Source organism: Microcebus murinus, chromosome 24 (genome assembly GCF_040939455.1).
Source record: "Microcebus murinus isolate Inina chromosome 24, M.murinus_Inina_mat1.0, whole genome shotgun sequence".
Taxonomy (NCBI): Eukaryota; Metazoa; Chordata; class Mammalia; order Primates; family Cheirogaleidae; genus Microcebus; species Microcebus murinus.
In genome coordinates this window covers 667,473-692,150 of record NC_134127.1, presented here as the reverse complement: position 1 = coordinate 692,150, position 24,678 = coordinate 667,473, and the positions used below count along the sequence as shown (strand labels likewise).

Genomic DNA, 24,678 nt, shown 5'->3' with positions numbered 1-24,678 from the left:
ATGTCTTTCCCCGTATTGTTTGCGATACCACACAGCATGAAATACACAATTCCACGTGAAAGTGAGAATTACCCTTAAGGATGATGAAAATCCATATTTCTAAAATAATTTTGAATTATTTGGACTGATTTTTTTTTTAATCTGACTAGTTCCTCATTATTTTTATACCTTATGTGTCGACTTTAGTTTCTCACACCAGAAGTGCCTATTCATGTTTGCTGTGTAGGTGTTATATGTGCCTAAATTCTCTGCAGGAATCTCTTTAAGTCACTTACTCATTTTATGAGTTCTTTTTACTAAAATTAGATAATACAATCCATGTTTCTGCCGAAGTGGGGCAAACTGAACCTGCACCATGTCTCTGTAGACTCCTGTCCACCCCTTGCCGTGTGCAATGCCTAACTTTTCCCAAGATACTTTATTTATTTTGAGACAGAGTCTTGCTTTGTTGCCCAGGCTAGAGTGAGTGCCCTGGCGTCAGCCTAGCTCACAGCAACCTCAACCTCCTGGGCTCAAGCGATCCTCCTGCCTCAGCCTCCTGAGTAGCTGGGACTGCAGGCATGCGCCACCATGCCCGGCTAATCTCTTCTATATATATATATATATATATATATATACATATATATATATATACATACATATACTGGTCAATTAATTTCTTTCTATTTATAGTAGAGACAGGGTCTCGTTCTTGCTCAGGCTGATTTCGAACTCCTGGCCTCAAGCAATCCTCCTGCCTCGGCCTCCCAGAGAGCTAGGATTACAGGCGTGAGCCACTGCTCCCAGCCCCAAGATACTTTAAGTACCAGACATGGCCTGTGACCTTCTGAAAAATGATCTAAGGAGAATACTGTATAGTTAATATTAGTTAGTATAGTTAATATAGTTAATATTAGAAAAACTTAATTTCTTTTTCATTTTTTTGGATTCCAGTCTTGGGTAACACCTGGAGTACATACATCCAATTTGGAGACCATTGCTCTGGGGAACGCTTACTCACTAAAAATAGATCAAAATTAACTTCCTGTGCAAAATTCAGACCCACTGAAGTCCTTGAATGATGGCACTATTTTTGTCTTTTATTTTTAATTGTGCATATTTATGGGGTACATGTAATATTTTGATACACATACACGATGTGTAATGGTCAAGTCAGGGTAATTGGCATACACATTTATCATTTTGAATGTGCTGTGAACATTCAAAATCCTCCCCTAGCTATTTTGAAATATACAATATATTATTGTTAACTGTAGTTACCCTGGTCTTCTATAGAAGACTAAAACTTATTCTTCCTATCTGTGATTTTGTACCCATTAGCCAACATTTCTTCATCCCTCCTCCCCATCCCCTTCCCAGCCCATGATAACCCTTATTCTACTCTCTACTTACGTGAGATCAGTTGTTTTGGCTGAGAACATAAGGTATTTATTTCTGCTTATTTCACTTAACCTGATGTCCTCCAGGCTTATCCATGTTGCTGCAAAGGACAAGATATCTTTCTTTTTACGGCTGAATAATATTCCATTCTGTATATATATCATATTTTCTTTATCCATTCATTCGTTAATGGACACTTAGGTTTGATTCCGTAAGTTGGCCATTGTGAATAGTGCTGCAATAAACATGGGACTTCAGATATCTCTTTGATATACTGATTTCCTTTCCTTTGAATGTGGACTCAGTAGTGGGATTGCTGGGTCATACGGTCTTCCTTCCCTTCCTTCCCTTCCTTCCCTTCCTTCCCTTCCTTCCCTTCCTTCCCTTCCTTCCCTTCCTTCCCTTCCTTCCCTTCCTTCCCTTCCTTCCCTTCCTTCCCTTCCTTCCCTTCCTTCCCTTCCCTTCCTTCCCTTCCCTTCCCTCCCTTCCCTTCCCTTCCCTTCCCTTCCCTTCCCTTCCCTTCCCTTCCCTTCCCTTCCCTTCCCTTCCCTTCCCTTCCCTTCCCTTCCCTTCCCTTCCCTTCCCTTCCCTTCCCTTCCCTTCCCTTCCCTTCCCTTCCCTTCCCTTCCCTTCCCTTCCCTTCCCTTCCCTTCCCTTCCCTTCCCTTCCCTTCCTTCTCTTCCCTTCCTTCCCTTCCCTTCCTTCCCTTCCCTTCCTTCCTTCCCTTTCTTTCCTTCTTGAGTCTCACTTTGTTGCCCAGGCTAGAGTGCCGTGGTGTTAGCCTGGCTCACAGCAACCTCAAACTCCTGGGCTCAAGTGATCCTCCTGCCTCAGCCTCCTGAGTAGCTGGGACTACAGGCATGCGCCACCATGCCCAGCTAATTTTTTTTCTGTATTTTTAGTTGGCTAATTAATAATAGAGATGGGGTCTCGCTCTTGGGCTCAGGCTGGTTTCGAACTCCCAACCTTGAGCTATCCGCCTGCCTTGGTCTCCCAGAGTGCTAGGATTACAGGTGTGAGCCACGGCGCCCGGCCTATTTTTTGTCTTTTTGATAATAGCCATTTTACCTGGGATGAGATAATATCTCATTGTGGTTTTGATTTACATTTTTCTGATTAGTAATGTTGATCATTTTTCATATACCTGTTGGTCATTTATATGTCTTGTGAGAAATGTCTTTTCAGATCATTTGCCAGTTTAAAAAAATTGGATTATTTGGGTTTTTTTTTTTTTTTTTTTTTTTTGCTGTTGAGTTGTTTGAGTTCCTTATATATTCTGGATATTAATCCCATGTTGATGGATAGTCAAATTCTCCCAGTCTTTAGGTTGTCTCTTCACTGTGTTGATTGTTTCCTTTGCTGGGCAGAAGCTTTTTAGTTTTATGTAATCACATTTATCTATTTTTGCTTTTGTTGCCAGTGCTTTTAAAGTCTTTTCCATAAAATCTTTTCCCAGACCAATGTCCTGAAACATTTCCCCTGTGTTTTCTTATAGTAGTTTCATAGGTTTGGGTCTTACATTTAAGTCTTCAGCCCATTTTGAGTTGATCTTTGTATATGCTGAGAGATAGGGATCTAGTTTCATCCTTCTGTGTATGGATATCCAGTTTTCACAGCACCATGTATTGAACAGACTGTTCTCTCCCCATTATATGTTCTTGGCATTTTAGTGGAAAATGAGTTGGCTGTAAATGTGTGAATTTTCTTTTGTGTTCTCTATTCTGTTCCATTGGTCTTTATGTCTGTTTTTATGCAAATGCCATGCTGTTTTTGTTACTATAGTTTTGTAGTGTTTTTTGAAGTCAGATAGTATGTTGCCTCCATCTTTGTTCTTTTTGCTGAGGATTGCTTTGGCTATTGGGTGTATTTTGTGGTTTCATAAGAATTTTGGGATTGCTTTTCCTTTTTCCCTTAAGAATGTCATTGGGCTCACACCTGTAATCCTAGCACTCTGGGAGGTCTAGGTGGGAAGATCACTCAAAGTCAAGAGTTTGAAACCAGCCTGAGCAAGAGCGAGACCCTGTCTCTACTAAAAATAGAAAAAAATTAATTGGTCAACTAAAATATATATATAAAAAATTAGCCAGGCATGGTGGCGCATGCCTGTAGTCCCAGCTACTTGGGAGGCTGAAGTAGAAGGATCGCCTGAGCCCAGAAGTTTGAGGTTGCTGTGAGCTAGGCTGACGCCATGGCACTCTAGCCAGGGCAACAGAGTGAGACTCTGCCTCGGAAAAAAAAAAAAGCATGTCATTATCATTGTGGATTCCCCTCTCCCAAAAAACGAAAAAGAAAAAAGAATGTCATTGTTATTTTGATAGGGATTGCATTGAATCTGTAGATCACTTTGGGTAGTAGGGGCATTTTAACAATATTAATTATTCTAATTCTTGAACATGGGACATCTTTCCAATTTTTTGTGTACCCTGGAAGGCACCTGTTTTTTATTGAAGGGCTATTGAGCATCTGTCTGGATTAAAGGGATGGCAAATTGTCAACCTGGCTGCAGTCAGGAGAGAGGTCATTGTGGCTGCTAGCCAACAAAGTCAGAGGGTCATTCCAGATAGCCGTCTTCCTGTGTCATTCAGTTAAAAGACACCTTAGGCCCTTCCCTGAGCCCTGTCAGCTCTGAGTGGATGGAATAGTCCCCGGAGGAATGTGGGAGCAAGGGTAACAGCCTCACACCCAACTTGGAAACCAGGATTCCAGCAAACCCTGCAGCTGAGGGGGGCCTGAGCAGTAAACTGCCTCAAATGTGTCCCGGTCAGAGTACAGTCTGGGGCCTGGCATTAAAGCAGAAGGGCCAGATCATTCTGTGGCTGCATGCATATTGGGCTGGGCTGCTTCTAGCCAGGCTAGTGCCTTTCGAGTCAGCTTAGCTAGAGACATCCCGGTTTCCTTCAAAAAGGAATTTCATCCCATGTGTGTCTGTCATCCTGGGCTCCACATGGCCTTCATCTGCTCACTGGGCTTGCAGAGCTGTTGCCACATGGAATTTATTTCTGGCTTTTATAGATATGGGCCTGAGAATGTGTGTACATATTGATTAGTTCTGCAATAGCGGCTTTGTGGTTCCTTACCCTGTTCAAAAACATTAATTCTTTAGTTTTAAAAAAGCCAAAAGCCAGACCCCTCCTCCTGCCCTTTGAGCGTCTCCCAGCCTGTCTTTCCAGCAGCGCCTCTGGATCTGCTGCCAGGGGATTGCTCTGCTGAGCACTCCGTTTGGGACGGCCTCCCTCCTCCACCTGTACGTAAGTCCTGCACATTCCTCCAGGACCCGCTCTGGGCCACCTCCTCTGCAAACCTGTCTGGATGGCCTCATTCCATGTGAATTGGTTCTTCTGTGAATTCCCTCACCTGGGCTCCCGGGGCCTGCCCAGACGCAGCTTCTCCATCCGTGTGCAGGAGTGTATCTGGCCGAGGCTCCGCGTTCCTGCTTAGCCAGGCCGTGTCCGGCTTTGGAGTTCCCTCCGCTCTGCCATAGCAAATACCTGATGCTGTATGTGTGTTAGGTGCACAAAATCATTCACTCTGTCAACCCATGAATATATACGGAATGGGTAGCATGGTGGTTAAAACAGATCTTTTTTGGAGAAGGGAACAGCTGTTAACCAACTAGCTGTAGTTTTCAATTCCTCGCAATGGTCAGTGCCACTGGGAGAGGGACCCAGTGCACGGAGACCTCACGCCAGGGCTGGGGCCAGTCAGGGTCGGGGGCTTCCCCAAGGAGGAGGCGCTTGAGCTGAGAGGCTCCTTCCTTGAGCTGGGGTGTTCCTCCTAGAGAGCTGGTTTCCCAGCACACCTGCCCACACCTAGACCCGTCCAGTGCATCCCTGCGGTCAGGGCACACCTCCCTCCCACAGCCCAGGCTAGAGTGAGTGCCATGGCGTCAGCCTAGCTCACAGCAATCTCAATCTCCTGGGCTCAAGTGATCCTCCTGCCTCAGCCTCCCAAGTAGCCGGGACTACAGGCTTGCGCCACCATGCCTGGTTAATTTTTTTTCTATCTATGTTAGTTGGCCAATTAATTTCTTTCTATTTATAGTAGAAAGAGACCCCTCTAGTAGTATAGGGGTCTCGCTCTTGCTCAGGCTGGTTTTGAACTCCTGACCTTAAGCAATCCGCCCTCCTCGGCCTCCCAGAGTACTAGGATGACAGGCGTGAGCCACCGCGCCCGGCCTGCACCACCTTTCTGAAACATTCGTTGCAGGGTGCGGGGTACGGTGTCTGGAACGAGGGGAGGAGGCTATAACTAATCGTCCTGTGTGCTGTGGTGGCCTGGTCGACGGTTGTCGTGATAGCAAGAGGCCGGGCTTTCCGAGCTGCGGGTCTGAATGTAGCTCTCGCTTTCTCCGAGTTCCCCCGAGTCGCCGAAAGAGCCCACTTTGGGCAGCGGGCTCATCCCTTTTGTTTCCCATACGGCCGGGTCTTCAGCTCACTTCTGCTGAGGCGCCTTTTGGCGGCGGTCAGAAGGCTGGAGATGCGTCTCCACCTGCCGTTTTCGCGCTCTTTAACATACTGACAAGTTTCACGGCTTCGTGCACAAAAGGCAAAGAACTGCCTACTCTAGAGGTCCAGAGACCTTCACAGTCACCTACATTCAATAGAGAGAATACTGTTGGCCCCTTTCTCCCTTTACTGAAGATACAATCCAGTTTTAAATCTGGCCCCACGTGAGTCAGTCCGCTTGCTAGACGCTGGGTGCACAGGAGGGTTCGGGCCACGCCTGGGTTTCCAGGGAACTGAGCTGAGACTTGGGGGATTCCAGGTGGAGTCAGGAAAGCCCTGCTGTTCGAGTTTCACTGCTAGCCAAGAACAAACTCCCCAGGGTTTCAAAACCAGGATTCGTAGTCCGTTTCTGTAATGCCTAATTGAATTTTGCTTTCTAGAGCAGGTATGTTTTTAGCTACAGAAAGTCATTCTGTGTGGATTTCTGTTCCAAATGAAACATTACTCATGGAAAAACTGGAGTAGTTTAGAATACTTCCTGGAGACGGGTGAGGGCCACTGGGTGGGGAAAAGTTTGAGTGCATCTGTACCTGAGTCAGCCACTCCTCGGCCCGGGAGGCTGGGGTCCCTCTGCAGCTGTAGGGCTGGGCTGGGCTGGGCTGTCCACAGCAGAAAGTCAGTTTGGGTCTCTTTGCCACCTATTCCAAGGCTTGTTCAGTGTTCACGTGGCCAAGTTCAGTCTTTTGAGTTTGGGTTTGGGTATTTAAGGCCAATGTCAAATCTTCAGTCTTCAGTATCTTCAATATCAAAATCTATTCTTGGGTTCTGGATTGGGCCAGGTGACAGCTGTACGTTAGATCCAGTACCGTGTTTCCCCGAAAATAAGACCCACCCATAAAATAAGCCCTAGCAGGATTTCTAAGCATCTGCGCAATAGAAGCCCTACCCCGAAAATAAGACCTAGTGATGGGCGTGGCTACACAGCGCATCTGCACGACCTATGCATTTCCTCGCAGAGCGGTAAAGAAGACGAGCAGCCCTTCTCATCTGCCCCATGACAGCTCTGTGGCTCAACATGAGTGATTGGGGCCAATGGTTCTAAAGGAAATAGAGTCGCAAGAAATTCAGAATGGAATTCGGGGTTTGGAGAGTTACGATGATGATCCAGAAGAAGACGACTTCACTATATTTGAATAAATGTAGATTGTTGTACCATACTTAAAAAAAAACACACATCCCTGAAAATAAACCCTAGGGTGTCTTCTTGAGGAAAAACAAATATAAGACCCTGTCTTATTTTCGGGGAAACACGGTATTTGTGTCGTTCGAAAAGACTGCAGTTATCCAATTTGTAGCCAGGCAGATTAGCTAAATCGCTTAATAAATAAGTGACTGAATCACTTAATGAATCCTCCTTTTGGATCTGATTGCTTGTCATGTTTTGTGAAGGGAACGTTCTATTTCTGGCAGGCAGAATGATACCCCCTCCCCAGGGAGATCTATAGCCTAATCCCCCAAACTTATGAATATGTGAGGTTGCATGACAAAGGGAAATTCAGGGTGCAGATGATGACGTTTGCTAATCAGTTGTCCTTAGAAAGGGAAATTGTCCCGGATTATCTGGAGGGCCCAGTGTAATCATGAGGGTCTGTGAGAGTGGAAGAGGGGAGCAGGAGTGGCAGACTCGGTGGATCATTGCTGGCCGGGAGGACAGGGCCGTGAGCCAATGAACGTGGGCAGCCTCTGAGAGCTGGGAAAAGCACGGAACGTTCTCCTCGGTCTCCAGGGAGGATCAGACCTGCTGGCATCTCGGCTGTAGCCCGGTGAGACCCACGGCAGATTTTCTGACATGAGGAACTGTAAGGAAATAGGTTTGTGGTTATTTTAAGTCGCTGAGTCTGTGGTAATTTGTTACAGCAGCAATAGAAAGCTAATAATGCTGTTCTGTTTATTGAAGTTAAATAGGTACAGGTTTTTTAGTATCTTGATTTAAAGTCTCAGAGTCGTTCTGAGGCGAAACACCACAAGTCACAGCATCTCGGACTAACTGCTCCATGTGATGAATGAGTCCTGGCTCCTCTGGAGAGTCCGCCGGGCTGGAAGCGTCTGTAGCAGCGCCTCGTTCGTTCCGCACTGCCATACAGAGTAGCCGCACTGCCATACAGAGTAGCCGAGCCTGGGTAATCGATGATGAATGAGAATTCATTTTCTCAGGGTTTTGGAGGCTGGGAGGCCCAAGACGAAGGCGCCACCATCTGGCAAGGGCCTCCCTCCTGCCGCGTCTGTGCGTGGCAGAGGTGGAAGGGCAAAGAGGCAGAGGAGGGCACGTGCGGGGCCGCCGATCCCAGCCGTGAGGGGGGAGCCAGCGTGGCCGGACCACCTCTTCGTCCTCTCACAAGGGGAGTCAAACTTCCGCATGAGTTTTGGAGCAGACAGGCATTCCAACTGTAGCAGATAGCACCAGGCGGAGCTGCTGTTGGTGAAGCTGCCCTAGAGCTGGGCGAAAGTGCCCGGGTCTGAACGCCAGTGAGAAGTGAAACTCGAAACAGATTCAACTGTGAGAGCAGACGAGGGATCGGGGAGCTCACAGTGTGCAGGCAGCTGTGGCCCGGTCTGTGCGGTGACTGAAGAAGTGGTGTTCTTTTCCTTGTTTATTTATTTTTTTATTTATTTATGAGACAGAGTCTCACTTTGTTGCCCAGGCTAGAGTGAGTGCCGTGGCGTCAGCCTAGCTCACAGCAACCTCAAACTCCTGGGCTCAAGCAATCCTCCCGTCTCAGCCTCCCGAGTAGCTGGGACTACAGGCATGCACCACCATGCCCAGCTAATTTTTTCTATATATATTAGTTGTCCAATTAATTTGTTTTTTTTTTTTTTTTTTTTTTTGAGACAGAGTTTCGCTTTGTTGTCCAGGCTAGAGTGAGTGCCGTGGCGTCAGCCTAGCTCACAGCAACCTCAAACTCCTGGGCTCAAGCGATCCTCCTGCCTCAGCCTCCCGAGTAGCTGGGACTACAGGCATGTGCCACCATGCCCGGCTAATTTTTTATATATATATCAGTTGGCCAATTAATTTCTTTCTATTTATAGTAGAGACAGGGTCTCACTCTTGCTCAGGCTGGTTTTGAACTCCTGACCTTGAGCAATCCGCCCGCCTCGGCCTCCCAAGAGCTAGGATTACAGGCGTGAGCCACAGCGCCCGGCCCAATTAATTTGTTTTTATTTATAGTAGAGACGGGGTCTCGCTCTTGCTCAGGCTGGTTTCGAGCTCTTGACCTCAAGCAATCCGCCCGCCTCAGCCTCCCAGAGTGCCAGGATTACAGGCGTGAGCCACCGCGCCCGGCCTCTCTTCCTTTTTTTAATAGACAGGGTCTCGCCATGTTGCCCAGGCTGGACTGCGGTGGCCGTTCGCAGGCACGATTACAGCTCACTGCACCCTCAAACTCCTGGGCTCAGGCAGTCCTCTTGCCTCAGCCTCCTGAGTAGCTGGGACTACAGTGCAAGCCACCACATCTGATGGAATGTTATTCTTTTGACACATTCCCTAATTCTCGAAAAGCATCAGGTGGACTTCTGCCCATGGTTACTTGCTCTACTGTACTAATCAGTTCAGAAGCACCGGCATTCACAATTTTTTTTGTTTATTTTTTAATTTTTAGAGATGGGGTCTTGCTTTGTCACCTGGGCTGGAGTGCAGTGGCGTAACCATAGCTCACTGTAGTAACCTCGAACTCCTGGCCTCAAACCATCCTCCTACCTCGGCCTCCCAAAGTGCTAGGATTACAGATCTGAGCCACTGTGTCTGGCTTTTTGAAAGAGGTCAGCACTTTTTCAAAGAGAGACTCAGAATCTAGGCCAAAGATCAGGGTCCTAACAGACAAAGGAAGGAAGAGAATGGTGCTTAGGGCAGAACATGGCTGACCCTCTGCCTTAGTCTCGGCTGTGGGCTGGCGGCTGCACCGCGGGTACACCTTGGAAACATTGTGCTACGTGACAAGCCCGTCACAGAGGCCACACGTTGGATGATCCCATTTATGTGAAGCATCCAGAACGGGCAAGTCCATTGAGACAGAAAGCAGATCGTTGGCTGTGCAGGACTGGAGGGGGGATGGGGCTGGACTGCTAGTGGGTGTGGGGTTTCCATGGGAAATGGTGGATATGTTCTAAAATCGATCATTGTTTTGGTTACACAAGTCTGAGTATACCAGAAAGAATTGAATTGTATAATTTGGACGGACGAATTGTACGTTGCATGAATTATCTCTCAATAGAGCTGTTTTTTTTTTAAAGTAGGCGTGTGAGGTCGCTGATGGCTTGGTCGCAACAGCACGGGGCTGCGGTGGGGGCAGCTGCTGAGGGTGTTTTGTGGCGGTGCAGCGTCTGCTCTGCGCGGGGGCCATGATGTCGAGAGACTGCTCCGCTCCCCCTTATTCTGAAGCTGTCAGTACTTAGATATCAGTGTTACAGGTTGGCTCATCAGGCAGGGACTCAGTGGTCTCAGTAGACGACTTCTGGTGTGTTGGGAGGTTTCCACTTCTCCTTCTCTTGCTCCTTGGGTCCTTGTTCCTGCAGGGGTCCCGGCCCGCTCAGTAACCGCGAGGCTGCCCTGCCCCAGTCCTCTGCCCGCCCGGTTCAGTGCCGTGCGAGTCGCTTGCTTACCAGACCGATGATTCTTTTCAGTACGCATCTTCATAAAATGGGAAAACAGAGAACGTGGTCTGGCAGGGCCTCCCGGGTAGCCTTCGAGTGAGCAGCAGTAGTGTTTTGGGACAGTTTCGAGATCTTCCCTATTCCTGGACTCACTGCGCCCTCCTGCGGGCGGGCTCTTCCCAGGTGTGTGGCACTGCTGGGTGGGGGGCCCTCAGGTGCACGGAAGGCTTGCCACTCGGGCACAGGTCAGCCTGGTTCCTGGAGGGGGGGTCAGCTCCCAGGCCGGTGCCACTGGAGCTGCAGCCAGGGGCAGCTGCTGTCCCTCAGCCGTGCTGGAGGCCCCCGAGGACCCAGGAGGTGGCAGCGGGGTGGTGGGGGCTCCTCGAGTGGCGGCGGGAGCGCCCGAGGCCAGAGCTGCCCTCCCTGCTGCCACCTGCGCCACAGGTCGGAACCCTCCCCGTCTAGCGTGTCCTCACAGCTCCTCGCGTGTCCATGAACAGAGCGGGTTAACCCTCAGGAACCAGTCCCTTGGAGGGTCACGCACAAAAAACGGTCGACTGCCCTCTCTCCGGTGCAGGAGGCCACATTGAGGGTGCTGTGCTGGTCGCTGGGGCAGAGGGTACAGCCCAGGAAAGCGGACAGGTGTGTGGTCCAGCAAGGAAGAGAAGAAGCCCTGTCACCCTGCAGAAAGTAGCTCTCCCGCGTGGGCGGTGAAGGTTACAGGAACGCAGAGCAGGGCAGACTCTTCTCGAGCTGGTGGTGCCTGGGCACCTGTGCCGGCTCACCTGGCTACAGCGTCCTGGAGGGAGGCTGGGAAGGCAGGGGGAGCTGCGCTCTGGGGGGCTGACAGTGACAGGAGTACCTGCCTGACCTGGCTCCCCCTCAGGGGGTCACTGGCCACCTGCCCAGGGCCAGACACGGCTGGGTTCTCGTCTTTGTGACAGCCCCGAGAAGCGGGTGTCGGCGTTGCCATTTTACAGAGGAAGAAACTGAGTCAGACCAGGCGGTTTGCCAAAAGTCACACAGTAAATGGCAGAGTAGGAATTTGGATCAGCCTGTGTTCTGTCCCCTGTACTGTCTTTGTGCTGTCTCTGAAGAGAAAAACCTTGTAAGTGGACTTCAGGGTGCCATTAACTGTTAGGTTGGACCATACGAAAGTGCCATTTTGTAGGTCAAAGTGGTCCAGTACCGGTGACGACAGGCGGTTCAGCCAGTGCAGCAGCAGTCGGGATTTGGAGAGAGAGATCTCCCTTGGCAGAAACGGTCAGCAGAGGCATCGTGGCGGGGCCAGGAGCGGAGCAAGGCCCCGAAGGACAGAGAAATGGGGCAGGAGGGGCGGTGCGCGGTGGGGATGGCGAGGACACAGCCGGTGGCGCAGGTGGCTGGGCCGTCCTTCAGGGGTGCAGACGTGGCTTCAGAGGGCAGGGGTGACGACGGCAGGTGCCGCCTCAGGCCCCGGGGCGCCGCTCCCGCTGACCCCGTGCTCTCTCCGCAGGAGACGGGCGAGCAGATCGCCATCAAGCAGTGCAGGCAGGAGCTCAGCCCCCGGAACCGCGAGCGCTGGTGCCTGGAGATCCAGATCATGAGGAGGTGAGGGCCTGGCGGGGCCGCGGGGCCGCGGGGCCCTGGGGTGCTGCAGTGAGGCCGGGGCAGCCGCCCCCCCTCGGCCTGTAGGGTGGGGAGTCTTAGATCTCGGTCTCTCAATCGGGACACCAGCCAGGATGTCCAGAGAGGTGACCGTCCTGCTTGTGAGGACTTCTGGAGGGGGTCGTGTTTAACGTCCGCACTGGGCCCTCGCAAGGGCTTTGGGTCAGCGTTATTTGTTATATTAAATAATGCGAAGTGGTCCTCAAGGCGATTTTCCTTTGTCAGCAAAAAAATCCTTTTTTCCCCTTAATATTGCAAATTCTGAGTTGGCACGTGGGTCTCCAGTGCTGCCTCGCCATTGCCGATGTGTGCTCCTCCAGTGAGGAGACAGGGTCCGTCATTCTGCCAGACAGACAGATGCTGTCCTCCTGGCCAGGGAGGTGATCGGCTAAGCGCCTGAGAGTCAGCTGTCAGCTGGGAAGACCTAAAGAGACAGGGCCTCGCTCTGTTGCCCAGGCTGGAATGCAGTGGTGCGGTTGTAGCTCAGTGCAGTCTCATGCTCCAGGGATCCTCCTGCCTCAGCCTCCTGAGTAGCTGGGACTACAGGCATGCGCCACCATGCCTGGTCAATTTTTTTTCTTTTGGTAGAGACGGGGTCTCACTATGTTGCTCAGGCTGGCCTTGAACTCCTGGGCTCAAGTGATCCTCCTGCCTCTGCCTCCTGAGATTATAGGCGTGCGTGAGCATGCATGGCTAGGCTAGTCTCTTTTTTTTCTTTTTTTTTTTTTTTTTGAGACAGAGTCTCACTCTGTTGCCCTGGCTAGAGTGCCGTGGTGTCAGCCTAGCTCTCAGCAACCTCAAACTCCTGGGCTCAAGCAATCCTCCTGCCTCAGCTGGGACTACAGACATGCACCACCATGCCTGGATAATTTTTTCTATATATATTAGTTGGCCAATTCATTTCTTTCTATTTATGGTAGAGATGGGGTCTCGCTCTTGCTCAGGCTGGCTTCAAACTCCTGACCTTGAGCAATCCGCCCACCTCGGCCTCCCAGAGTGCTAGGATGACAGGCATGAGCCACCGCGCCCGGCCTAGGCTAGACTCTTAAAGAGGCGGCACCACCTTTGTCCGCACACATGCACATACCTGCCCACTCGAGTGGCATGAGATTGGAAGTCCCGCTGCCTTCTCTGCTTCTAGAAGCGATTCCACGGTGCGGCAAGCTGGGCGCTCTGAAGACCGTTAAGTTACGTGGGACGCGCTCACAGGGCTCTGAGTGCACTGTGCTGAAAGTAGGGCTGGGGAGCGCTAACCGGCCCAGCACCAGGGCCTGTCCAGGACCCCACTGTCCTTGGGGCCTCTCCGTGGTCCCAGGTTCCTCCAGCCTTCACTGGGAGGTGGGCTTGGCTCAGCCACAGAGAGAGGGGCGTGGGTTCTACCCTCACAGGCTTTTCCTCCTTCCTAGGCTGAACCACCCCAATGTGGTCGCTGCCCGGGACGTCCCCGAGGGGATGCAGAACCTGGCCCCCAATGACTTGCCCCTGCTGGCCATGGAGTACTGCCAAGGAGGGGACCTCCGAAAGGTGAGGCTTCTGTGCTGGCGGGGCGGGGGCGGGGCGCCAGGAAGGGGAAGCGGGGAGACCTTTCACCGCTGTCCTCAGGGAGCTCGAGGAGCCACAGCGGCCCTGGGGGGTTGCTGTTCCGTGTCAGTCCCCCTCTCCTGTGCCCGCTCTGGGGCGGCGTGTGTGGAAACCAGGAGACTGAATTGGAAGCGCCTGCAAGAAAGGGAGGGAAGGGCTTTCTGTACATTCTGCCCCTCGAAAACTGAAGTGACAGGGAACGCCGTCACCAGGGCTGGGCCGTGGGGAGACTGGGCGAGTCCAGAGCAAACTTTTTCTCTCCGCATGTCAGGGCCGCCCGGTCCCGCTGCTGTCCTCACCAGGAGGGATCTCCGCCAGGAGCAGCAGCGGCCTAGCATCTGGGCCTGGCCGGGCTTCCCGTCCGCCCCGGCTCCCCCGCGGGGCTGCACTTTCTTCCCTCAGCGCCGCAGCTGCTCTCCCCCAGGACGCACGCTTGGGGGGGTGATGCCTTTGCTCCTCTCGGGGAGGGTTCTGGGTGCCGCCTCTTAGGCACTCCCTAAAACAGCACACACACACAACCTGCTCACACACGCCACCTGGTTCGATGTCCAACCTCCCTGTGATGTCGGTGGACAGATAAGGTCCCCACACTTCAGACGGACATCATGGCCCAGAGAGGCAGGGTGGTCACCAGGCCTCACACAGCCGCACCAGCAGACCTGGGTCTCGGTCCCTGCACACCCACCTGCAGGCCTCCCCTCCGTCTGTCAGCCTGGATGGTGCTGTGGATTGTTAGGGAAAACGAAAGCTCTGAACAAAAGAGTTACTGGTGTTTATCATTTTTTTTAATTGAAAAAGAGGTTGCTGGTGAGTCAGCTCCCATCAGCTCTTCACTTTGGAAGGCCCTCGATGGGGGTGGGGGTGCCAGACCTTTATAAAGGTCTTTCCCTGGCGGTTGCCCAGGCGCATGTTGTGTGCTGTTCTGTTACTCCTCTGGCCCTGGTGCCTTCTTTTTTTTTTTTTTTTTTTTTTTGAGACAGAGTCTCACTTTGTTGCCCAGGCTAGAGTGAGTGCTGTGGCGTCAGCCTACCTCACAGCAACCTCCAACTCCTGGGCTCAAGCAATCCTCCTGCCTCAGCCTCCCGAGTAGCTGGGACTACAGGCATGTGCCACCATGCCTGGCTAATTTTTTGTCTATATATTAGTTGGCCAATTAATTTCTTTCTCTTTATAGTAGAGACGGGGTCTCGCTCTTGCTCAGGCTGGTTTTGAACTCCTGACCTCGAGCAATCCGCCCGCCTCGGCCTCCCAGAGTGCCAGGGTTACAGGCGTGAGCCACCGCGCCCGGCCTGGTGCCTTCTTTTTCAAAAGGAAACTTTCCATGAAGGTTGCCCCTGCCCGGTGACCTCCTGCTGTGGGAGGTGGGTGTGCCCCAGGGTGGTGCCACAGCAGGATGTGGACACAGTTGCTGGCATGGCCCAGGGATGAGAAATGGGGAACTTGACGGTGCTTCGATTTTCCCCTTTGTTTCCTACCCTCTGACGATCAGCCGGTGACTCACTGCAGTGGCGTGGAGGTAGAGCCTCGCTGCTGGGCCAGGGGAGAGTCTGAGAGGGCGGCGTGGGGAGCAGGTGGGGTGCGGCCAGACCACAGAGCACAGCCTGGGGTGGGTTGCAGGGGGCGTGTGGGCAGGGGGCGGGAGGCTGTGCATTGTGTCCCGAGGGCCTCTGTCCTGCCTTCCAGAGGGGCCCTGGGGAGGGCCCTGCCGCCCAGAGCTCTTGAGACCTGTTGTCCCGTTGTTCTCCAGATGAGCTGGCCTGCCTCTCCTTATGCCTGTGCGCGTGGAGGGACAAGCTTGGCTGGCACGTGAGCAAAAGTAAAAGTCAGAATTGATTTTTGAAAGTCTGTGTGCCACGCAGGCAGGCAGATTCTCAAGCGCTCATGATCATAGATGTCAACTAATGACCGGAAGCCTCAGTTGGGAAGGGACTTTCCCTGTTGTCCTCCTTGGAGGCCACTGCGCGGCCTCTCGATGGGGCAGGCCGGTAGGGCACGGGGCTGAGTGTCAGGCTCGAGCATCAGCTGGACTTGGCTTCACGCTCCGTGCGGTGCAACAGACATGGACGCCGCTTGCCAGTGTGCTCGTGTGCGCAGAGGAGATGCCAACCGCACTCCCTTCAGTGGTGGTAGTGAGGGTTAAATCGGGTGATGTCCCCACCTTAGAATGACTCAGACACCTGCAGCCAGGGCCACCGCTGTGCGTACCTGAGGGCCACCAGGGGGGTTCTCAGAACTGCCGCTGCTACCTCCCCCTCTTCCACTTCTTCCTCTTCCTCCAGCCAATTCCTGCTAGCCCTGCGGCCCAGGTGTCCCCAGAAGCAGGTCCCCCAAAGCCCAGGACCTGGGGTCAGCACTTGTGTGGCTTTGGCTGGTGGGGGACATGTGTGAACCTGCCTGCTTTGTGACCACTTGCTCTGATGCTGCTTCTCCACTTCCCGACAGTACCTGAACCAGTTCGAGAACTGCTGCGGCCTGCGGGAAGGAGCCATCCTCACCTTGCTGAGTGACATTGGTAAGTCCCAAGCCCTGGGCGTCAGGCCCTGCCGGTCGGGGGGAGTGTGTGGTGCCTCTGTGAGAGTCCTTGCAGAACACAGAGCGGAGGTGTGTCGGTCCTTTGGTCTTTGTGGAGGGTGGGATGAGCTGCTGGGAAGGACCCACGGAGTGGGGAGGTCAGCAAGGACTGGGCAGGCAGGCGCCGAGCTCAAATAGATTCCCCTTCCTTCCTGGTTAAGTCATCGAGTGAATTGTGTCTGTAGAATGACAGCTTTCCTTTCCCACTAAAAGGCCCCACTCCCTGCTTTCCTGGAATGGCCCGAGATGGAACAGGTACATCTCATCCCTGAGTGCATTTCGTCCCTTGGCAGTGAACTTTTCAACTCCTACGTTGGCAGTTCTCTGCCAGCTGCTGTCGTGGGGAAGATCACCCTTGTTTAATCCTTTCGTGCCGTTGGAGTCCTCAGATGAGGGTCTCTGCGGCACCCTGAGAAGGCCACGCTGGCCCGGGGAGGAGAAGAGTGAGCAACGTGCCCTGCAGAGTGCCTAGTCCCGGAGGGGCTTAGGGGGCGAGTCAGCGCCCGGCCCTGGCCCGGGGAATAGACATCAGAAGTGAGAGAGACTTGCCCGGGGCTTTTTGAAAAAATAATCTCCAAGGCTATTGGTGCAAGTCAGTAGTTTGGGACATAGGTTTAGAGGTATTCAGAGTTTATCTTTGACTATTTGCCCCCCAGATTTGAGGAATGATCCCATTTTCATTCCTCCCCTATCTCAACCTTTTGAAGCTATGGATCCTTTTTGTTTGTTCAGACTTTTTCTTTTGAAAATTTCAAACACAGAGAAAAGTTAAGAGAGTAGGTCCGTGAAGCCCACGTCCCCTTCACCTAGACCCGCTTCGCGCCGTCTGTAAAGCTGTGTTCTCCGCCCTCGACCTGGAAGGGCAGGGGGCCGTCAGCGTGCAGAGCGCCCTGGCCTTGCTGCTCCGGGTCTGCCCCTTCCAGCTGGCGGCCTCCACAGGGGAGGCGAGGAGGAAGTGAATGGCAGGCGTCAGTCAAGCGGTGACACTGAAGGCTGAGATCCAAACGTCCTGACACAAATTCCGTCTCGCTCGCTCTCCCGTGTTTCCGCCCTCTGGGCAGGGGCACGCGTTGAGGGAAGCCAACGCAACACCAGTTTTATTTGCCTTGAGTGGGTGTCCACTGCCGCCCGCCGGCTTCCTCTGTGCACTGGCCCACGCCAGTCTCGGGGAGGGCCTTCTCCGTCTGCCTGGAGGAGCTGACGTTCTCACTGGAAGTCGGGGATCCAACTCGTTTTCTCCATGCCTTGCCACGTGGCCTGCCCGTCCACGTTCTGTTAGATGTTTCCCTTGATCGTATCTTCTGTGCCTCAGTGGCCACGTTCTTAATTTGTTCTCTGTTGGATTGGATTGAAGGCATGTTCTTTTGCTCTTTTTTTTTTTAATCATTTTATTTATTTTGTTTCATCAATTTTTTTTTAGCGTATTATGGGAGTACATGTGTTAAGGTTACATATATTGCCCTTCTTTTGCTCTTCATGGGAACTTTTGTTTTTCTTTGGTTAGAGCTTCATCAAGTTATTTTTCTTTAATGCTATTCTCTCAAATGTTTTTCTTTCACTCATTAAGTTATTTATGCATTGAGCAAATAGTTACTAAGAAAGCCTTTAAATGGGGGGAGGGGGGCATGGGTAATATATGTAACCTTAACACTTGTACCCCCATAATACGCTAAAATAAAATAATAATAATAAAAGAAAGCCTTTAAATGATTGGCTCAGGTACACCTGTCTGCTGACTCAGGTGATTCTCTGCTGAGGTTCCCAGAGCTACTGCTGGTTGCATGCTCTTTTGGTCTAGGTACGTTTTGAACTCAGTTACCGATGAGTTGTGTGGTAGCTTTTGTGTTACGTATTCAAATTGTGTATGTGTGCGTAAGTTACACGTAAATTGGAATGACAGGACAGGCAGGCTCTCCTGTAGGTGGATGAATGTTAAATTCCCTAGGTTACTCATTCTCATCTTTCCTCTCTGAGACTCCAAGTTGAAGGGCACAAACTGTACTCACAGCTCTATCTCCAGCATATAGAACAGTCGTACCTAGTGTATGACAGCTTCTCTATAAGTATTTGTCAAATGAGTGAAATAAATCCCAAAGGAAACTAAAATAAGGACCTATTTTTTATTTTGTTTATTTCTTTTTTTTGAGACAGTGCTGCTCTGTTGCCTGGGCTAGAATGCCGTGGCGTCAGCCTAGCTAGCTCACAGCAACCTCAAACTCCTGGTCTCAAGCGATCCTCCTGCTTCATCCTCCCGAGTAGCTGGGACTACAGGCATGCACCATCACGCCTGGCTAATTTTTTCTATTTTTAGTTGCCCAGCTAATTTTTTTTTTCTATTGTAGTAGAGACAGGGTCTTGCTCTTGCTCAGGCTGGTCTCAAACTCCTGAGCTCAAGCAATCCTCTACAGGATTACAGGTGTGAGCCACCTGGCCAAGGACCTATTTTTTTAAAAATCAGATGTCCACATGAAATTAACACTTCCAAGTCAATTGTTGGCTTTTCCATATTAGCAGTGTGACCGTGGGCATGTTCCTTAATTTGTTTTATTAGCTGTAAAATGGGCACAGTACTCACTTCATTAGAATGTTTCAAGAATAAAATGAGATGATATTTATTCATAAAGCCCTTAGCACAGTGCTCTGTTTCTAGTGTAGTGTGCAGTCAGCAAACGTCAGTTCCTTTCTCATTTCCTTCCCCCTCTGGACTTGGACTTTTAGCATCCTTTGGAAAAGTCCCTTACTTTGGTTGTGACCTGAGGTTGGATCCAGTGAACTAGACAGGTGGTTGCCGTTTGAGACTCCCCTTCCTGGAAATGGCTAATCATCCTCAGACCCTCTCTATCTCAGTCACCCTGTGCTACAGTCACATCCCCTGATTTTGTGGTTGTAGTTGAGGTTGCTGGTAAACTTGTATTTTACCTTCATTCCTTTCCTGATTCGTGTACTAAATTCATCAAATTTATTTCTCATGACTGAACCAGAGTTCAAAAGCTTTTTTTGGAGCTCATCTAACATAACTTTTGTATTTTGAAACATTTCCTGGGCATATTTTGTTCCAGTCGCCGGCCCTGTGTTTCCTTTGTTGCCGTTGCCACTGCTGCTCTCTGCCAGGCCGACTTTAGATCAGTGGCAGAGCCACACCCCTGACCACTGGTCCGGATTCATGACCTTGTCTTTTGGGTTAAACCTGTCAGCCCTGGCCAGGCGCAGTGGCTCACGCCTGTAATCCTAGCACTCTGGGAGGCTGAGGCGGGAGGATTGCTCAAGGTCAGGAGTTCTAGACCAGCCTGAGCAAGAGCGAGACCCCGTCTCTACTAAAAAAAATAAAGAAATTAACTGGACAACTTAAATATATACATATACATATACATGCATATATACATACACACACACATATATACTTGTACATAAATTAGCCGGGCATGGTGGCGCATGCCTGTAGTCCCAGCTAGCTAGGAGGCTAAGGCAGGAAGATTACTTGAGCCCAGAAGTTTGAGGTTGCTGTGAGCTAGGCTGACGCCATGGCACTCTAGCCAGGGCAACAGAGTGAGATGCTGTCTCAAAAAATAAAAAGAAAAAACCTGTCAGCCCCTAATCTCTCCTGTGCCACTAATCTCTCCAGAGATACCTGCTCAGGACAGCATCAAGATAGCAGATGCAGGCAGGACTTTTCCGTGAACTTTAGATTGCCCAAGATCCTGCAGAGTACGTGTGAGAAAGTGAGCAGACACCGGCAGGTGCGTGGGTGGTTCTCCTGTGTCCTGTGCCAGGACAGGCGTGGTAGACCATTGCCTTTATGCTGACGAGAGATCCGGGGACAGGAGCTATAGCAGCTGGAGATAACGTGGACTTCCAAACAACGTGGCCCTAAAATAGCTCGAGGAAGTTATATGTAAATGGACTCTATTTCCAAGGCTTGCTCGTTATCCTTTGGAAAACGTCAGTCTGTGTTCTCTTCTGCCAACAGAGGAGCAAACTCCCGAGCACTCAAGGTTAAGGGCAGACCGTGGCACTCCCTGCTGCCTCAGAGGTGTGGCCCTGCCCGAGCCGAGGCCAGCTGGGCAGGCCGGAGCCCAGCTGTGGGAGCCACAGCCTTGTCACACCTTAGATCGGAATCAGCCTTCCTTGGTTCTGCAGGTGGCAGGTTTGCTGGAACCCACCCCCATTTCTGTCTGTGCTTCCTTCCCGGAGCCGCCACCCCTGCTCCTACTGGAGCTGTTTCCAGCCTGCAGCCAGGACTTCAGCATTCAAGAGCAGAGAGGGTTTCAGAGAAAACATGTGGCTTTCGGGAAGGGAGCTGCACTCCAGGAATCAGAAGACCAGACTCCGCAGAGTGCTGTCTTTTCTGTCCTGGTGACCGCCCTGCTGCATGTAGGCAAGGGCATGACCTGAGCTCAGTGCTGCAAAGCATGGATAACCAGGTTAATAGATAGAATAATAAGGGGAGGGTAGGCAGCTGCCTTTCAGTCCTGGCACTGAACATTCTGGCCTACGTGTCCTCAACTTTGGGATGGGGGTTTGGGCGTCTGAGTGGCCCCTAAGGCCCCTTATACCTGTAATGATGCCGTTTTCTCCGTGTAGGCAGCTGATTTTCAGAATGGTGGCCCCATGTCTCTGGTGCCCCCCAGCTGTCCCAGCCTGACCGCTCCCCACAGGTGCCCTGCCGTCGTGTCCTGCTAGGAGCTTTGTCTTCCTGCCTGTGCTCAACTCTGTGCTGTCCTGTTCATCCCTCTCTGCACCCAGCCAGCCGCCCGCTGCCTTCCAGTAATCTGTACCAGGCCATTCCCAGGGCATCCTTATCACCCCATCCTTCCCCAAATCTGCGTATCCAACCCTGGCCCCCTTCCCAAACTCCTGCCCATGTCCACAGGATATTTCTCCCAGAGTCACTTCCAAGTCCAGGTCCTAGACTTGTTCCTCAACCAGGTTCCTTTCGGACCTCCCCTTTCCGTGTCACCTGCCCATCCTGCCAGCTGCCCAGGCTTGGGTGTCGGTCTTGAGTCTGTTCTCTCAGAATCTGCCCTGCGCCTCGTACCCTCCCCTTTGAGGAGTCTCCAGACCCCGTCAAACCTTCCTGCGTGCCGTGCGTCCCTTTTCCCCATCTGGCTCCACTAATCTGTGTCAGAGCAGGTCCCTGCCGTGACCGCAGCGTGGCCTCCTCTCCTCCCTGTTATGCTAATCCGTCTTCATGCCTTTGAGAGGACACTTTCATCACAGCCCACTGTGAGACAGCGGCCACGCCTCGCAAGTGCGCGTTTCTCCCATCCACTGTGGCCAGCCTGTGGAGGAGGGGACTCTTGGAACCCACTTGTGAGTCCCCTGCCACCTCCTTGCTGGAGTGCTGCTGCTGCACCTCCCGAGGCCCCCGTGCCTTCCTGTCCTTTGTGACGTGGCTTTAGACCTGCACGCCCTGCAGGGACTGCCCTGACCTGTCACTCACGGTGACTTAGGCAGGATTCTCGTATCTGTGTTGCCCCTGCACTCCTCTGATACTTGCTGTTGCCGTTACTGTTCCGCCGTCTCAGTCTGTATCTTGGCAGTGAAGGCTGAATTCCGGGGCGGGGGCTGGTTGACCCGACCATTTGTGCAGCGAGGAAAGAAAATGCTTTGGTTCAGGGACAAATTTCCCACAGTGTACACACACAAGACCCTCAGTAAGGGTCTCGCTGCATGCATGAGAGAATGATCCTGCACTTCCCTTCCTGCACCCGGCATTCCTGCCTTCGGAGCCTTGCTGATTAGTCAGGGATTGTTTTAGCCAAGAAGGCTCAAGCCATACGTAACCTTTCTCTGCTTGTCCACAGTTGGCCTTCCGGTCTGTTTTGCTTGGAAAGCCCAGTGATATCCAAGTGGCTGTCTCATCATAGGCACCCTGTCAATTTTCATCAAGTGAGCGACCATTCTGCTGCCTTCCTACTCGGTGGTCACTTGGACCACCCGTTCGTTGGTGACTGCCTTTTTTCCTCTTCCTAAGCTCTGTCTCAACTTTTTGGCGCATTTATCTTTCTATTTCTTCTCTACAGAAAGTATCTCAAACAAAAGTGTTCTGGAGGGAGCTTAGTAATCCCGTTAAAGTTGTAGCGTGGTGAGCACTTGGACATGACCCCTGTAAACCTTCTCTTTTGCGTGGAAATCTGGCTGCTCCTGTCTGATCCCTGTTTTGTGGTTAGTGATCTGGCTAATAATATACAGGGGTTGTGACTCCGAATCCTTGTTCATCAGTAAGAGCCACAGGATCGTCACGTTCTTCAGGTAAACGTTTGTGTCCTCGCGAGTTAAGGGCAGCTGGGGTGTCCACATGGGCACCACTGCTGATGGGGCAACGGAAAGAGGCTCTTTGCCTCCCAAAGCATGCCCATTCCTTGCCCCTGCCGGTGGAGTGTCTGTCCCGGGAGGTTCCACTGTGTCGTGTGAGAGTTCTCACAGGGTGGGCGTTCTTTTTCTGTGACTAGAACATGAGATTAGCTCTTAGGCTTTTAAGCTTCGTGGTGTGGTTTTCAGTTTTTATAAATGGTATTATTGCTGTTGCTGGGGATTTAGATTTTTTTTATAGACTTCCAGGTTCTAGAATATTTTTCTTAATCTCAGTATCGCATGTTCCATCAAATGTAAACCAGGTCAGACTCTCTTGGCTTGAGACAATTTTGCTGCATTGCCCGACACTGCTCTTCAGGTATTGTTTTGTTAAATGTAGCACAGTCAGACCGAATCAGGCTTTTTGAAGGCTCGCTCTATGAGGGGAGCATCTAAGAGGTCTTGTGTGCCAGAATTTTTACTATTTCAGTCACATGGGGTCACTCAGTCCAAGAAGCTATGTGTAACAATGCCCGTGTGGTTCTTGAATTCCACACTTTGTTAAGTTGACCATAGTATTTGAGAATGAGTGAATACCCCAAAATGAAGATGAAAGTTTGTCATGTGCAGCTGCTTAAGCCTAAGAATAGATAGTATTAATAGTAATCAGTAGGTTCAGTTACCGACTTGGGGTCTCTCCTCGTAGGTGACAGCTGTCAGTCAGTGTGGCATAGAGACAGGAGGTGTGGAAGAGCTCGCAGGCTGGGCTGAGGGCCCTTCCTCTTCACGGGGGCTTCTCAGGCCGCCTCACCTACTCATGCCCGGTGTTCTTTGCGCTAAGATGTGACACTCTAGCTTCAGGGGCCTTGTCTCAGTATGGGCATAGGCACCTCCTCCAATTACAGTCTCAACTTCTATGTATTCTGCTTTGGAACAAACCAGCCTACACTTTTATATATTATGCATTGATACTCTTTGGTGTGTCCTGTACCAAAATGGGTCATTGGTGAGAACATCAGTGAGCAGACATTTCCACTTACTGCATGGCCTTGCTGCTTGCCACCGAAAATTCAGATTCCACAGTCATGCCGTCCCTATCTGCAAAGTCATGTTGGCGCAGTTCTTAGAGTGTCTTTAGTGTCCTTTGTTTTATTTTATTTTTTTTTTTTTTTTGAGACAGAGTCTCGCTTTGTTGCCCAGGCTAGAGTGAGTGCCGTGGCGTCAGCCTAGCTCACAGCAACCTCAAACTCCTAGGCTCGAGTGATCCTTCTGCTTCAGCCTCCCGGGTAGCTGGGACTACAGGCATGCGCCACCATGCCCAGCTAATTTTTTTTTTATATATGTATCAGTTGGCCAATTAATTCCTTTCTATTTATAGTAGAGACGGGGTCTCACTCTTGCTCAGGCTGGTTTTGAACTCCTGACCTTGAGCAATCCGCCCGCCTCGGCCTCCCAAGAGCTAGGATTACAGGCGTGAGCCACAGCGCCCGGCCTAATTTTTTTTAATACTATAAAAAATAATAAAACAAAAATGAAAGCACTGATAAGAAGCATTGGTCTTTGAACATTAATACAATTGAGAACAAGATGAAGTGGAATTTTTCAGGCATGTAGAAAGCAGCGAGTCTCACTGCATTTGAACATTAGTTGGACCTAAGCCAATCTACTGTGTACTTAAGAAAGAAAAGAAACATAAAGAACAAGTATAAGATGTTGGAACTATATGATCAAAGTCTGGGTTTAAAAGAACAGATGTAATTAGGGGTTTTGTGATATAGGTTGAGCACTCCAATCTGAAGCTTTTTTGAGCATTGATATAATGCCACAAGTGGAAAATTCCACACCTAAGTACTTAACACAAACTTTGTTTCATGCACAAATTGTTAAAAATACTGTACAAAATTACCATCAGGCTATGAGTATAAGGTATATATGAAACATAAATGAATCTCGTGTGTAAACTTGGGTCCCATCCCCAATATATCTCATCATGAACATGCACGTATTTCAAAATCCAAAACAAACACAAATCCGAAACACTTCTGGTCCCAAGTATTTCAGATGGGAGATACTCAACCTGTTTAGCTTGATGTTCTCATCTGGAACTCCCCTG

The 24,678-nt window shown here is 50.8% G+C and overlaps 1 protein-coding gene across 6 annotated transcripts in view; it reads left to right on the top strand.

The window, feature by feature from the left end:
- The window catches only part of IKBKB (inhibitor of nuclear factor kappa B kinase subunit beta), a 58,650-nt gene that overhangs the window by 2,425 nt on the left and 31,547 nt on the right, over positions 1-24,678 (top strand). For all 6 annotated transcript variants that reach the window (XM_020282452.2, XM_075997322.1, XM_075997323.1 and 3 more), the window contains exons 3-5: positions 11,968-12,062; positions 13,526-13,643; positions 16,143-16,212. In XM_020282452.2, coding sequence (XP_020138041.2) covers positions 11,968-12,062; positions 13,526-13,643; positions 16,143-16,212 — 283 coding nt within the window. The remainder of the gene's footprint in view (positions 1-11,967; positions 12,063-13,525; positions 13,644-16,142; positions 16,213-24,678) is intronic.